Source organism: Synchiropus splendidus, chromosome 5 (assembly GCF_027744825.2).
Source record: "Synchiropus splendidus isolate RoL2022-P1 chromosome 5, RoL_Sspl_1.0, whole genome shotgun sequence".
Lineage (NCBI taxonomy): Eukaryota > Metazoa > Chordata > Actinopteri > Syngnathiformes > Callionymidae > Synchiropus > Synchiropus splendidus.
The window spans coordinates 8267501-8280653 of record NC_071338.1 but is presented as its reverse complement, the minus strand read 5'-3'; the positions used below and the strand labels follow the sequence as shown (position 1 = coordinate 8280653).

The 13153-nt window shown below is 42.5% G+C and overlaps 1 protein-coding gene across 6 annotated transcripts in view; it reads right to left on the bottom strand.

The window, feature by feature from the left end:
- The window catches only part of chd9 (chromodomain helicase DNA binding protein 9), an 87586-nt gene that overhangs the window by 61884 nt on the left and 12549 nt on the right, over positions 1–13153 (bottom strand). For 5 of the 6 annotated variants that reach the window (XM_053866681.1, XM_053866675.1, XM_053866676.1 and 2 more), the window contains exon 2: positions 11624–13153. This exon is cut by the window's right edge and continues 13 nt beyond it. In XM_053866681.1, coding sequence (XP_053722656.1) covers positions 11624–13093 — 1470 coding nt within the window. In that variant the 5' untranslated portion in view covers positions 13094–13153. Of the gene's footprint in view, positions 1–1494; positions 1634–11623 lie in introns of those variants that run through there. The other variant, XM_053866680.1, reaches the window with a different exon arrangement.

Genomic DNA, 13153 nt, shown 5'->3' with positions numbered 1-13153 from the left:
AGAGAGAAACGATACAGACGGACCCGGCGGTAACAGTTTCGGAGACTACACACGGAAAGTGAAGAAATTGAGAAAAAAATTGACAGTGCAGTCTGTGAAAGAAATTCATTTTACCTTCAATAACACAGGCAGGTAGCGCTACGGTAGCCTCAAGTGGACAAAATTTAGGTTTCACAATAGACAGATTCCTCAGGTCCATCAATCAGTTTGAGAAAGAAATAAACAATTTGGATAGAAATTGTGAAGGTTTCTTGAAATTCTTTGATGTCCAGTGCTTTCCACTGTGCAATGAGACTTCAATATTAAGATGGAACCGTGTCAGTATACTTGCATGTAGAGATTCTGGACATATATTCTGAATATAATACATTATCATTCATATGATATCAAGTTAAACATACATAAAATAAATATGTACACTTTGACAAAAGCCTTTTATTTCATTCTATGAATTTTGCATTCCTTAATGTGAATTATGTCAATTACTAAATTCCTATCACTGTTTTTGAACGTTTATAAACTATTACAACAGTCACCACAGCCGACCAATCGCAAGGTAGCACACAAATAAAACTCGTTAAAATTAAATTAAAAGTAATGTCGTTAAAAACTTAAAAAATAATGAACACGCTATCATTTTTCAAACCCAATTAGTGAACCAATACTACTACAAACAGCGTGTGCAAGTGAAGCGCGTGGAATCAAAGGGAATACAGCCCGAAGTTGACAGATGCGACATATAAAGTCAAGAGAAAACAATATCCAAGGGAAACATTAGACTTTTTTTTAGGTACACACAAAGAAAAAAACAAAAAAAAAGTCAGGTCCTCTGTCATCACCAGCTTTGCTTCGGTAAGCTTGTGGCACTGCAATGATTAAATAAATTAATCTGTTTTACTATGCACGTTTGCAAAGCAAGAGTGGAACGTGTTTGTTTAGTTTTGTAATAAATCATGTTGGAGGAATTGCTTCAAAGATGGTGGATGACGTGTTACATAAAAACCTCATTGACTTCTAATTGTGAACGAATGTTACAAAACGACTGATTTCACAAATCAGTAACTAACCTTTGTAAAGAGGACCAGCCAACAGTATACACTTTCTCAAGTCACACACTTCTAAAGCAAAGTATTTTAGATAAAAGAGCATTGTCACTAGGTTAAACTGATCATTTATAGATTTAAGTTCACACAAAAAAGCTACAATCCCAGCTCTGTGCACTCAACAGTCGCTCCATACCATGAGGTTCCTTTGGTGTTCAAGCCACCACCATGTCCCACTTGCTCCAGCAGTCAAAGGTCATAGAAACATTCAATGACGTTACAGTACGTCACAATAAAATGGCAACACTTCCTAGTCTCACATGCTCAAACACCTACCCCACACTTAACCTCACCACATTCACAATCAAGCTCAGGAACTCAAAGGAACAACAGGCGTTTAATGGCTTGACAGCAGTCGAGTTAGAAGAGGAGGGAGAATAAAAGAACATACTTTAAATTCAGACCTACGGTTCAGTTCGCTGCTGGCAAAGTTCCCACATGGTCCTGACACACTCAGTCCAAGTACAACTTCCTCCTCCCTCTTCTCTCCGCGCTCCTCCTCTTCCTTCACAAGCCCCTCCTGTTCCACCATGAGCACACCCCACCTGACATCCTGTTCACCTCTGACCCTGGAGTTATCCCCCGCCCCTCCTCCCTCTTCTGGCAGCGCTCCAAACAAATGAGCTGATGAGGCCGGATGCAAACAGACAGGCCAGTCGACAGTGAGCCAGCGCCAGCACTGAGTGTGTGTGCGTGTGTGTGTGCATGTGGCAGGGGGGAGGTGAACAGACAGCGTGTGAATGAGCGACCAATTGGAACGTGTGCACTGCAGCAGCAGGCTTTCCCTGAGGTGTGTGCTAGTCTAGCTGTGTCTGCCTGCGTTGGGTTTGCCTCATTCTGCTGATATTCCTACATAAGGTTTTTCATCCTCAGAAATGATAATGTCTGTGTGTTCTCTGTGTGAACAGAACCAGCTACCCAACTGAATTCACAGAATGTGAAGTGGTGTGATATAATTAATAAAACAATTGTGCTGTCACAAAGACATCTCCTGTCACTTGAAGGCTTCTCTTTTCCTAAATCAACAAGAATAATACGTGTGAAAATGGGTAAAAATGTTGAACCAGACTGTCAGGCTTGCTTGTGAAAGCAACATCTGAAACTAAAAGTTCATTTCTTTCCCAGAGGCAAGTCGTCACAGCAGGGCTGCATGATTATGGGCAAAATGATAATGATCAATACTGTAATCACGATTTTTCATGGCGCTAAAACTGTGCCTTGCTCTATTTTACGATGACTATGTGAACCGCTTTCAAAGCAAAATGACACTTTAAATATGAATGTGAGATAATCAATAATAAATAAAAAATAGCTACCCAATAATTAAACAATTGCAAGGGAGCAAATGAATATGTACGCTTTTACAGAGTCAAACAAAGTCATAATACGGTGATATTTTGGATTAAAAAATGAGGGAGCATGAAGTGTTCAGGTTGTACTTTGCAAAAAATGTGGCCATGTGGGTCAAGGACTGAAAAGCAGACTGAGAGAAAAACGAAAAAGAAATGCTTTTGATGTTTAGCAAGAGAAGAGTAGCGCAGTTGGGGGTGAGCCAGGATGTATATAGATTTTCTTGGTTGGTCACCATCTGGGGTACGTGCATGTCAGTGATGATCAGCGTAATTTAATGGTGGCGGTCATTAGGAGATATGAGTTGCATATAATTGTAAGGAAAATGAACGTCATTGATTCAGTGTATCTCAAAGTCAACAATTCTTTCCACGTCCAACTGTTCTAGCTCCTCACCTTCTCTTAGAAATGACAAGAGATTGCTTACAGCCTTCCAAATTTCAATTATCTACCCACTTATTTTTATGCTTGTAGGTTTCTTAAAATTTCATCCCCTCTAGATCATGACAGCATTTCCAGCCCTCCCTTGTCTTGGTTGCGGGGTGAGACTGTACTCGTCTCGAATTTCAGGGCAGATTATGTCGCGGCTTGTCCAGTCTCGTAGGCCAACTGTCTGGTTATATAAATCTAAATACGGTCTGCAGACGATGCCGCCAGATTGTTAGACATTAAAAAGCTAGGCCTACCTGAGAGGACCAGCATTTAACCTCATTTAGAAGGCACCTCGCAGGCCAGGGCAGGGTGACACCAGTGCAGATAATAAATCTACACAAGCAAAGCATGCTGGGAGGAGGCACCTGCTGCTGCTCAGTGTCACTGCCAGCGGGCTGCTGTGACTGCGGCCCAGACGATCATCAGTATCTGGCACTCTCTCCACTCCCATCTCTGGTTGTGTCTGATGAAAATTACAGCTGAGTGCCGGCGCGGGCCAATACTTCACAAGGCCAATCATTAAAGATCTATCATGGCAATGAGGAGACACAGTGCTGATGGACTAGAAGGGAGAAGATTAAGTGGTGGATGCACAAGAACTGTCCAAAAGATCAAGATAATAGTTCAATCCGGTTTGGCTACAAGTCCTTTATCTTCATATCAAGAAAAACGGCGACGTGATTCCTTCAAAGTTACAAGCGAGCACAAAGAGCTGCTGAACAGAATTATTATGCCGACATGTATCACAAAAAGCAACATCTTCTGAGCTAATACTGAATCTTGAGGAGATGAAACACTATTGAATGAATAGATGTCAACACAGAACACTTGTCGGGTCTCCATTACCAGCAAACCAGCTGCAGTTGCCAGTGCTAACTTCTGACTGGTGCCAGATATTTAGTCCTCCCTTGATAGTGTGAATGTGTTTTGGTTTCCACAGCAGAGGAGGAAAGGCACATTAGAAAATACGCTTACATTTTTTACTAGCTAGTACTTGTCTAGGCGTCATCTTTAGCCAATCTGGACAAATGCATTTCTTTGTTCACCAGCAAACAAAAACGGGTGCTTATTATACAGTAATAACAATCTCCTATTTGGTGTTAGAGAAGTGGCAATACATTTTTGGGGTTCAATGGTCTTTGTGGACATTATAATGTCAACCATAAAACTTTGTTTACTTCATTTACGTTCATTCTGATAAAGTTTTTCAACACAGAAGAGCTCTTTGGCTGATTCACTTCCTACACTTTGCAGATCACAATTTCCATTATATTTTTTCATCATATTATGCAGCATAAATACATTTCGCAGCATACATTGATTTATCAATCTATACAAACGTAATGAGTTAAATACCTTTTTTTCTGGCATTGAACATAGCATTTCTGTTGTTCAGAGGATGGATGGGATTGACAAAATCGAGCATCAGTATGGGGCTCAGACAGCAGCATTTTTGATGGATTGAAAATTGCCAATCCAACCGGCAGATATTTCTGATCCAGGAGCAGAGTTTTGGCTTCATATTGTCCATTGAAATTTTTCCCCTGTCAGCTGCTCTGCTTGCTCACCGCAAACAGTGAAATGGATTTCCTGGATGTCGCTGTGTCTCAATGAGACGCCTCCGTTCAGGAAATCCATTCCACAGTTTGCAGCCACTTAGAATGCAAGGATTTGGCAGCTGTAGGAGCTGAACTTATAACCACATCCGCCGCGTGGAATTACTTCACAACAGCGATGCGCCGTATTTACGGTATAAGTGAGTCAGTTGGAAGCAGAAGTACAAGTGTTTAGTGTTCGCGGAGGTCTCATGCAGGAGAGCAAAATGGACGAGTGAGGCTCCTCAGCATGTACATAAATAGTGAAGCAAGAAGTAATGTCAGAAGTTTGCGCTTCTCCAACACAGTAGGGGGACATTAAATCAAGTATGTCTTGATTGACATGAAATTTCAGCCCCACATCACTCATTCGTCCTCCTTATCTCAACGAAGTCAATCTTAACTTATGCATGTCATTCTGTTGGTCAAATGAAGCAGCATATTGTATTCTATTTATCATCTTCATGTGTCTTAATTTGATAAATACTGCAATTTTTTTTAATAGGATTGGTTCTTTTTGTTTTTTTCCAGGTATTATATTGACCTCTGGTTGCATTTTCTAACACACAATCGACAAAAAGTTATTGGTATCTGGTATCAGATCCCAATCTGCAGCAGAATAGATGGTTTCATATAAAAAGGGGTTCTGAAACGCAACCCCTGTATATTGTCAAGTTATTTTGAGAGGTCTAATGTGATTATAATAGCTGAAAGCCACATTTTTGTTAACTGACACGTGGTTTAATTTGATGAGTAAGTGAGAAAGTTCAACCCCAGTAATCAATTATTTCCTTCAATTTAACAGTCTTCATCTCATCATCACACTCTTCATGCTTTTCATTCATACGAGGTCTTTTCTGTATTTTCTGCACAAAATATAGCAATAATCTTCCACCAACATCCATGGATCATGGTGATGTTAACATGCAAAGATAGTGGTGTTGAATGAAAACTAAGAAAAACCGTTGGCTACTTATATTAGAATGAGCTGAGAGAACAAGCACCCACACAAATACCCAAATAAAACCCATTTGTAGTTTACAAATGATACGCTAGCAACTGCTAAAGCAGCCTCTCCCATTGTATATCGACACTGAGGTTGCAACTACAGTGTATGTAGTATGTGGAGATGCAAAAAAGCAGGAAGAGACCAGTTGAGGATATTTAGCCATAGTCACAAAAAAACCTACTCACTATGTTAAAGCAAATATATGCGCAGGGAGGTTAGTGGATTATCTCTGTATACACACTGAAACAAGTTTGTCTTTTCGAATCTTAACTGCAGTGGTCTTTAGCTTCCTTATTTGCTTTGTGAATTAATTACCTGGCAAGGAAGTCATGTTTTCATTCGTGTTTTACTGTCTAGATAGGGGTCTCAAACCGGTCCTCAAAGGGCGGCAGTGGGTGCAGGTTTCTGTTCCAGCCAGTCACCTTTTCACCCATCAGGTGTATGAACTATGAAGTCATCAGTTGATTATGAGTCTGGTGCTGCTTGTTTTAGCCGAGTCTCGAGAGACGTCATCATGCTATGTTCAGAACAGAATTTCATACAACACTGTTTTAGGGTTGCTAAAGAAGAGGCCAATTCACAAACTAAGACGGTAGGACACCACTTGAATGTTGTGTGTTCCCGGGTTTCTGCTGCTAACAGCGTGTCAACAATGAGATTTAAATGTAGTGCGATAATGTTGGTAAAAATAAAAACAAGGATATGAGCAGTGTGGAGGTCTGCACTCTCTGAGTGTTTTTGTAGTGCATTGCTTTTTTGGCTTTTCAATGGTCTGGACACAGTTGGCAAAGAAAGGATGCAATGGTCTTCCTTAACATAACGGCATACTGGATGACTCAGACCGGTAAAAAGGACTAGATAAGGTCAGGAAAAGGTGTTGGATTCTTGTGATAATTCTTCAACTCGCCTGGGGCAGGACTTGTCAAACAATGAAAGCTAATTCCTATTTCCCATCAAAAGCCGGTTCCAGTTTTCACACCCAGGTGAGTGCTGGTGCATGATGGGGCTAAGATGAAGCCAGACACCATGCGCCTGGTGCAGAGGATAATTGAGCTCCCGATGAGTCAGTGTCGCCCTGAGAAGGGAGGTGTTTAAATGTCACGCCTGATGATGACTGGCTTCAAGCGCAGGAGTTTGTTTTGAATCAATTTCCCAGTGTCAGGATGAAGAACTACCTGACGGGGTAAAGCTAGGCGCAGTCCATCTATGGATTGGTGACAGCAGGACCACAGTCAGGTGACCAGGAAAGGTCGGACATGACGCGGATCATTATGGAATCTCAATCAGGTCATTGGACCAGATCATAACAATTGCCATTTAACGCTGAGTTTGAAGGGACACAGACGTCAGAGGGCAAATCATGAAAGAGCCTGTTCAAGGAAGGGACAAGCGATATCCCAGCCGCTAATGTGCGGACACGGGGAGTTATATCCTTAACTGCGCTAACGCCCAAATCCAGCAGACTTTGGACAGCGCTTCAATCTTGAGCCTGAAGAGCTTGTCACAGCTGCAGCTGACCACAGCAAGCATTTGAAATCCTAATTAGCCACAACCACTGCAGGGGAGTGAAGTGTGGGCAGTGATCCCCTGATGCCTTGCCTGTTCAGCAAACACACTATCAGCAGGCTCTTCACACATCAGTGCCCATGTGCAGCACAGGCAGCCTGTGAGCAGCAGCACAGCGCTGCATGTTGACACAGACAGGGAGAGGCTCTTTCGAAGAGCTGCGGTTTATGACCCAGTTTCAATCAAGGAACTTTGGGGAGAAAAAAAAACGCCAGTGTTGATTATCTCGCTTTTGGTCAAGCTACTGTTTCTGGGTGTTGAGAGCACCACGCAAGTCAATTTGCTGGAGCCTGAAGGCATGAGGCTCGTCTGAGTAGTACTAATGTCTGCGCTGGTTTGGGCAATTACTAAGGTCAGGAGGTTATAGGTCAACTGTCAGAGAAACTGCAGTGTAACTTAATTGAATTACACATTTGTGCAATGAATAAACAGCTACAGTTTAGCTGATATTGCTTTGGAAATCGAACTCATTGACCAAGTACTTCGACAGGTTGTTTCAAGGAATTCACAATATTTATCAGAGTTCGGACTTCTGTTGATAAAAGAATTTTAAAACTGTATGAAATTTAAATAAAATACAGGGGTCAAAGGAACAATGTTGTGCATGTGCTATCACAATAACCATGTAGAAGAGTACTATATTGTTGAACTGATTCTCAAATATATCGCAATTTTTTGTGACAATGGTAAATATCAATATTTTTGCACAGATTTGATTTTTTTCTTACATTATGATGGCGCCAAACATCATATATAAACATATTAAGTCACTTGGCAACTGACAAAAAACTCTTTTGTGAGAGTTTAACACTGCTTACGAGAGAATTGACCATCCTGCGCTAGCATGTTAGCACCCTCTGTTAACCACTGCGGAGTATAGTTCTGGAGGATTGTAGATAATGGAATAACACCATCTATGCGATCGATGGTCGTCCTGGGCTGTGAAACTGTGGGGAAAGTAGTTGGATATTGGTCTGCATCTGCACTTAGGTCTGTGACAATGCAGCCTCTCAATCACTGAAACAATACAGCCCCCCCAAAAATGACAGTCAGATGGTGTTCTGGCATCTTTATATTGCACATAAGGTGCTTTGTATAGCAGTAATGAGAATATAATTCTGTTTTTTAAATACATAAATATAACTATGGTTATACTTTGACCAAATGTCTGCGGGAAATTGTGATGCAGATTTTTATTTATATATATTATTATTCATTTTAAAATCGATAAATCCAAATCACGATATAAATCGGACAAAGGATCACAATATAAATCGAATCAGCAACCAAATATTGGGAAAATATTGAATTGGACCAAATGCATATCTTCCCAGCCCAACTAGATTGACAAAAACAGAGGCTTAGAAGTTCTTCAATCATTGCTCAAAGTGACATTTCTGTGAGATCATTTTCTTTATGCAAGTTAAACAAAATAGAAAAAAAATCATCCTTAAGTGTTCCATCAGCTAACACAAACAGAAACAGAACAGTAGGGAAATATATTATTTTCTATCCCTGCACTACTATAGTTGACAGGCTGTAGATGAGACACCTGTCTCTACTAGATCCAGAATAGGGCAGCACGATTATGGCAAAAATGATAATCATACTCGATACGGTAATGACAATAATTAGTGATGATTATTCCTGATGTTTGGAAAAATACCTTGTGAGTCTTTTTTATTGCTTTACTTAAAAAATATAAGGCAAAATAAAACTGTAAATACTAATCAGTGATGTGAGAAAATATATATATTTTTGATTAAGAATTGAGTATTTAAACATTACAGCCATAGCCTTATTGTCATCATAACAGTACAACCAAATTTTAAAGGAAATGAAATTAGAGAATAGGAGTATAGTCCCTCTCTAGTTCCCCCAACATTTTGTGGCAGTAGCAACATTTAACATTGACCAGTGGCTTACTTACTAGTTACTGTCTCCAAATTTGATGGCAAACATGCCAGCCTTTGATCTCAGTCAGAAGCCCATTAAATACATGCAAACAAATGCAAAAAAAGTATAGTTTAATTGTGGCAGCCAACATCAGGATTAAAATGTAATTACATGTGTGGCCGAAATTTAGAAAAGCACAATCCTGGAGGGCTGAAAGACATAGTTAGATCGAAAGCTTGCAAGGCTGGTATTTCAGATGCTATGACATCATGAGCATTACTGGACGCGAGGCGTGTGTGGAACTGGGCAATCGACACGGACAGACTACATTTTAGACAGACTATATTTGCTTTTCTTATGACAGATGAATGACAGAATCCCACAGCCTGATCCAAAGATTTTACCATACCATACTAGATATCAATCCATCAACACATTTTAGCCTTCAGTGATCAAACTTAAAATCGACTCATCATAAAAGGACCAGCGTACCAGTTGAGATGCTGCCTCAAATCAGATACTTTGTTTGAATTCAGAATTTCCATGACTTTCTATGTTGATGGTTGGCACAGAGACAGTTTGACACTTGCAGCTTTCCAATCATACGCAATGTCTGATTTGGACGTTGCATTTGTAATGGAAGTGCTGACATCTATTCGGAGGATAGCTGTGGTTGTGTTGTGACCAATACGTGATAAAACCGTTTTTGCTTCTGGACATGTGTCACTTGTGGTGTCTCTGGGGATGCTGCTAAGTTGCTAGCCAACTGAGGTCTGGGAACTGCCTGGAGCCTGTTACAGCCAGCTAATGCATTCACTGAGCCTCCCCCTTCACTCCTCGTCTCCAGCTCAGGCTCGTCCTCTCAGTCTCGCTCCCCTCTTTTTTCTAGAGATGTCTGTCTTTTTCCATGAGCCGCTGCTGCTGTCTTCATCTCCCAAAACCCCCTCCCTTGGGTCCTAACCAGTCTCCCTCTCGCACCATGCTCTTTTCCTCCTGCCTGCTCTCTCACACGTGCGCATTCACTCACACTCACAGACGCAGAAAGTGTGACAGCTACCACAACACTGTGCAACCTCCCCCACACACTCCAGCGAGGCAGTGTGCAAGTGCTCCTGGCTTGCCCTGACCCACATCTTGATATAGCCCTAAGTATGCTTACAGCTAAGTCCTGAAGACACTCCACTCTTAGCCTAATCAGGCCTGACCTGCTGTCGGTGCAGCGGGCAGATAGACAGACCAGTATGGATGTACCTTTATCATTTTTAGACGGCTGTCAGGCAGGCGGTAGCACTGTCTTCCTACCTTCCACCCACTGACGGAAGCTTTGCTACCTCACAGAGCTCACGGGGGCTCTTTTCATCCATGAAAGTTGTTATGCAGCGGCTTTTATGGACGTTATGTCGATAGAACATAAAAGAAAAAGAAAACAAGATGATAGTAACTAGTATTGAATTCAGCCGCATGTTATTTTTTTTTATTCCTATGGCAATCTCAAATGCACTGAGCAACACCATACATGCCAACTAAAGGTTTCGCTTTGCCTGTTCAGGAAAGCAACCGCTTAGAAGGCCACCAAAGCCTGCCAGCCTACTGCTCTGGACTAGGAAATGCGGGTGGACTTTGGAAGACAGTTCTGAGGTTGACTCTTTGCAAGTCTGTCGCTGTGTATATTTTGAGGCCTGCTGGGCATAGCTGTTAAGTCAGACTCCAGAGTAGACACAAGGTGGATTTGGAGCCGAAATTCTGAAGAGTAGTGCATTGCTGCTGGACACAAGTCATGACAAGCTGGGTCAGATGACTGAGGTCATCAGACCTTGTGATGATGTCTGGAGTTCAGATGTATCCTTAGGCTGTCCATGAATTAATTCCGTACATCCGGGGTTCTCTCAAGCACTTCAACAGTGGGATTTCGACCCCTTACACTGAGTTTTCCCCATTGTAGTGGAAGAAATTCTACTGAAAATCTAACTAGACAGACAACTCACAAGTCTTTTTCATGCAAATCATATTGTACTGTATTACCTGATTTCTGCACTTTAAAATGATGGCTCTAATTACAATATATTGTTGAAACAATATTGCAATATATCATCATGTATCGTATCACCACTCCTTTATCAGGGTACGCATTGTATCGCAAGTCACCTGCCAATACACAACCATACCTTGTCATCAGCCTGATCCCCACAGTCAGCCATCAACCCCTCAGCATGATTTGATTTGCAGACATGTATTGAGCATGTTCCCAAATAAACCGTCATTGCAGTCAATTATGAGTTTTTAAGTTCTGAGGCCAAGCACACCATGACTTCAGTAGGAATGTTGGACAAAGCTGGAGTTACCAGGTGGACGAGGTGGAAAAAAGCAGAACAAAATATACTTGAGAGTCAACGCTCGCTCGGTCTTCAGCAGAACAGCTTCTACTCACCACAGAAGCTTCATAAGGTTCAAATGTGGCAGAGCAACAGGTACATTGCTATGAAATGTTGCCAATAAATGTAATGTCCAAGAAAGAAAAGTCAATAGCACCTGAGATTACCTGTCTGTCTGAGGCCCTCTTAAACAACACACCCTTTTGAAACTACAGGCAGCTTTGCACAAATCATTAAAGCAAACTTTCTTGCTAAACTGGTTGTCGGAAAACAAACAAAAATAAAACAATGCTAAATTACCTTCACATCTTCGTTTTCAACTGGTGGTGGCCCCAGGTGCTCTTGGTTGGAATCCACCCAGCAACTGTTTGACTGTTCATCCTGTTGGCTGAGAGCGGCCTCCAGTTGGGGTAGTATGTCTGGCAGCAGATCAGGCGATTCCAGCCTGTCCAACTCACCGTCCTGAGCCATCAACGGTGGAAAAGTCTCTTCTAAATTTTGGTATCCTTTAGCGTTGATAGCCCCACAGCTATGTGGCTGTTCAGAAGGCAGTTGACGACTCATGTTAGAGAAGGAAGACATTTTGTCATCAAACATCTCAGACTCCTGTGTCTGGCTCATCGCCGTTCTTGTCTGCTGCCGATCCACAAGTGATGAAAACTGACATGCTGACCCAGACTGCGGCATAGCGGAGCCCAAGGGAGCAGTGGTGGGCAGAGGCACAGACGACTGCTGACTGATACCGGGTATTTCCGGTTCTCCGGGGTATGCAGGAAACTGAGCTGACTGATATGGAGAGGTTGAACTGGCAGAGTATGTGGTTGGTGGGTGAACCATAGATGTTGAATGCATGGGCAGAGGCACCGCATTTCCAACCAGACCGGAGCCAGTGTAGGCTTGATTTCCCATGTTCAAATGGAAGCCACTCGGCTTAAGGTCGCCAGCCAAAGGGTCATTCTCACTCACCATATAGGACTTGCTTTGGGGAGCCCGAGAATGAAACCTCTGCCCCCCAATAGATAGCTGGTGTTGTTGAACCTGGTGTTGATAATGATGCTCCTGCTGTGCCCTCTGAGTTTGACCTCCCTGGTGAAATGCAAAATCGTGCTGTTGCTGCAGAGGCACAGCTTGCGTGTTAATATGATGGTGCCGCTGCTGGTTCAACAGCTGATGACCCTGTGGTTGCTGCAGCTGCTGTCGCATTCTCTGCTGCTGCTGATGACAGGGGTGGTGTTGCTGCTGTGATTGCATTTGTCTGGCATGGAGATGATGGTTGTGTAGTTGCTGCTGCTGAGAAAGTGACGGCTGCTGCTGCAGTTGACTAACAGGGTGGTACGCGTTACCATTCTGGTCCTGGTTTAGCCACATTGCGCTACTGCTGCTGTAGAACATAGCATTAGATTGGGAAACTTGGCCCATAGAAGCATTATGATACTGAGCATGCTGCTCTGCAATCATGCCACCAACTCCACCCCCTGACCCATGAGGGCTGGAAAATACCTGCCTCATCAGGTTTGGACTCTGTGCCTTTACGGCACCATAGTGACCAATCTGATGATTGTATGAAGGGATGTTTTGCTGGGTTGCCGTAGAGGAAGCAGGTGGCATCATAACTTGGTGTTTTCCGGAAGTGTGATGGCCCATTTGAACGGGCTCAAAGTCAACACCAAGGTTAAGTTCGTCCACAAACGATGGTGCAGAAGGAAATCCATCCTCAACCAGTTCTTCCAGGCCTCCCGTAAAGAGGTTTGGGTCATTGAAGAGGTCCATGGTCGACTTTGGACGATGATGGCCCCAATAAACCGTTCGCTCACCAAAACCGAATGTCCA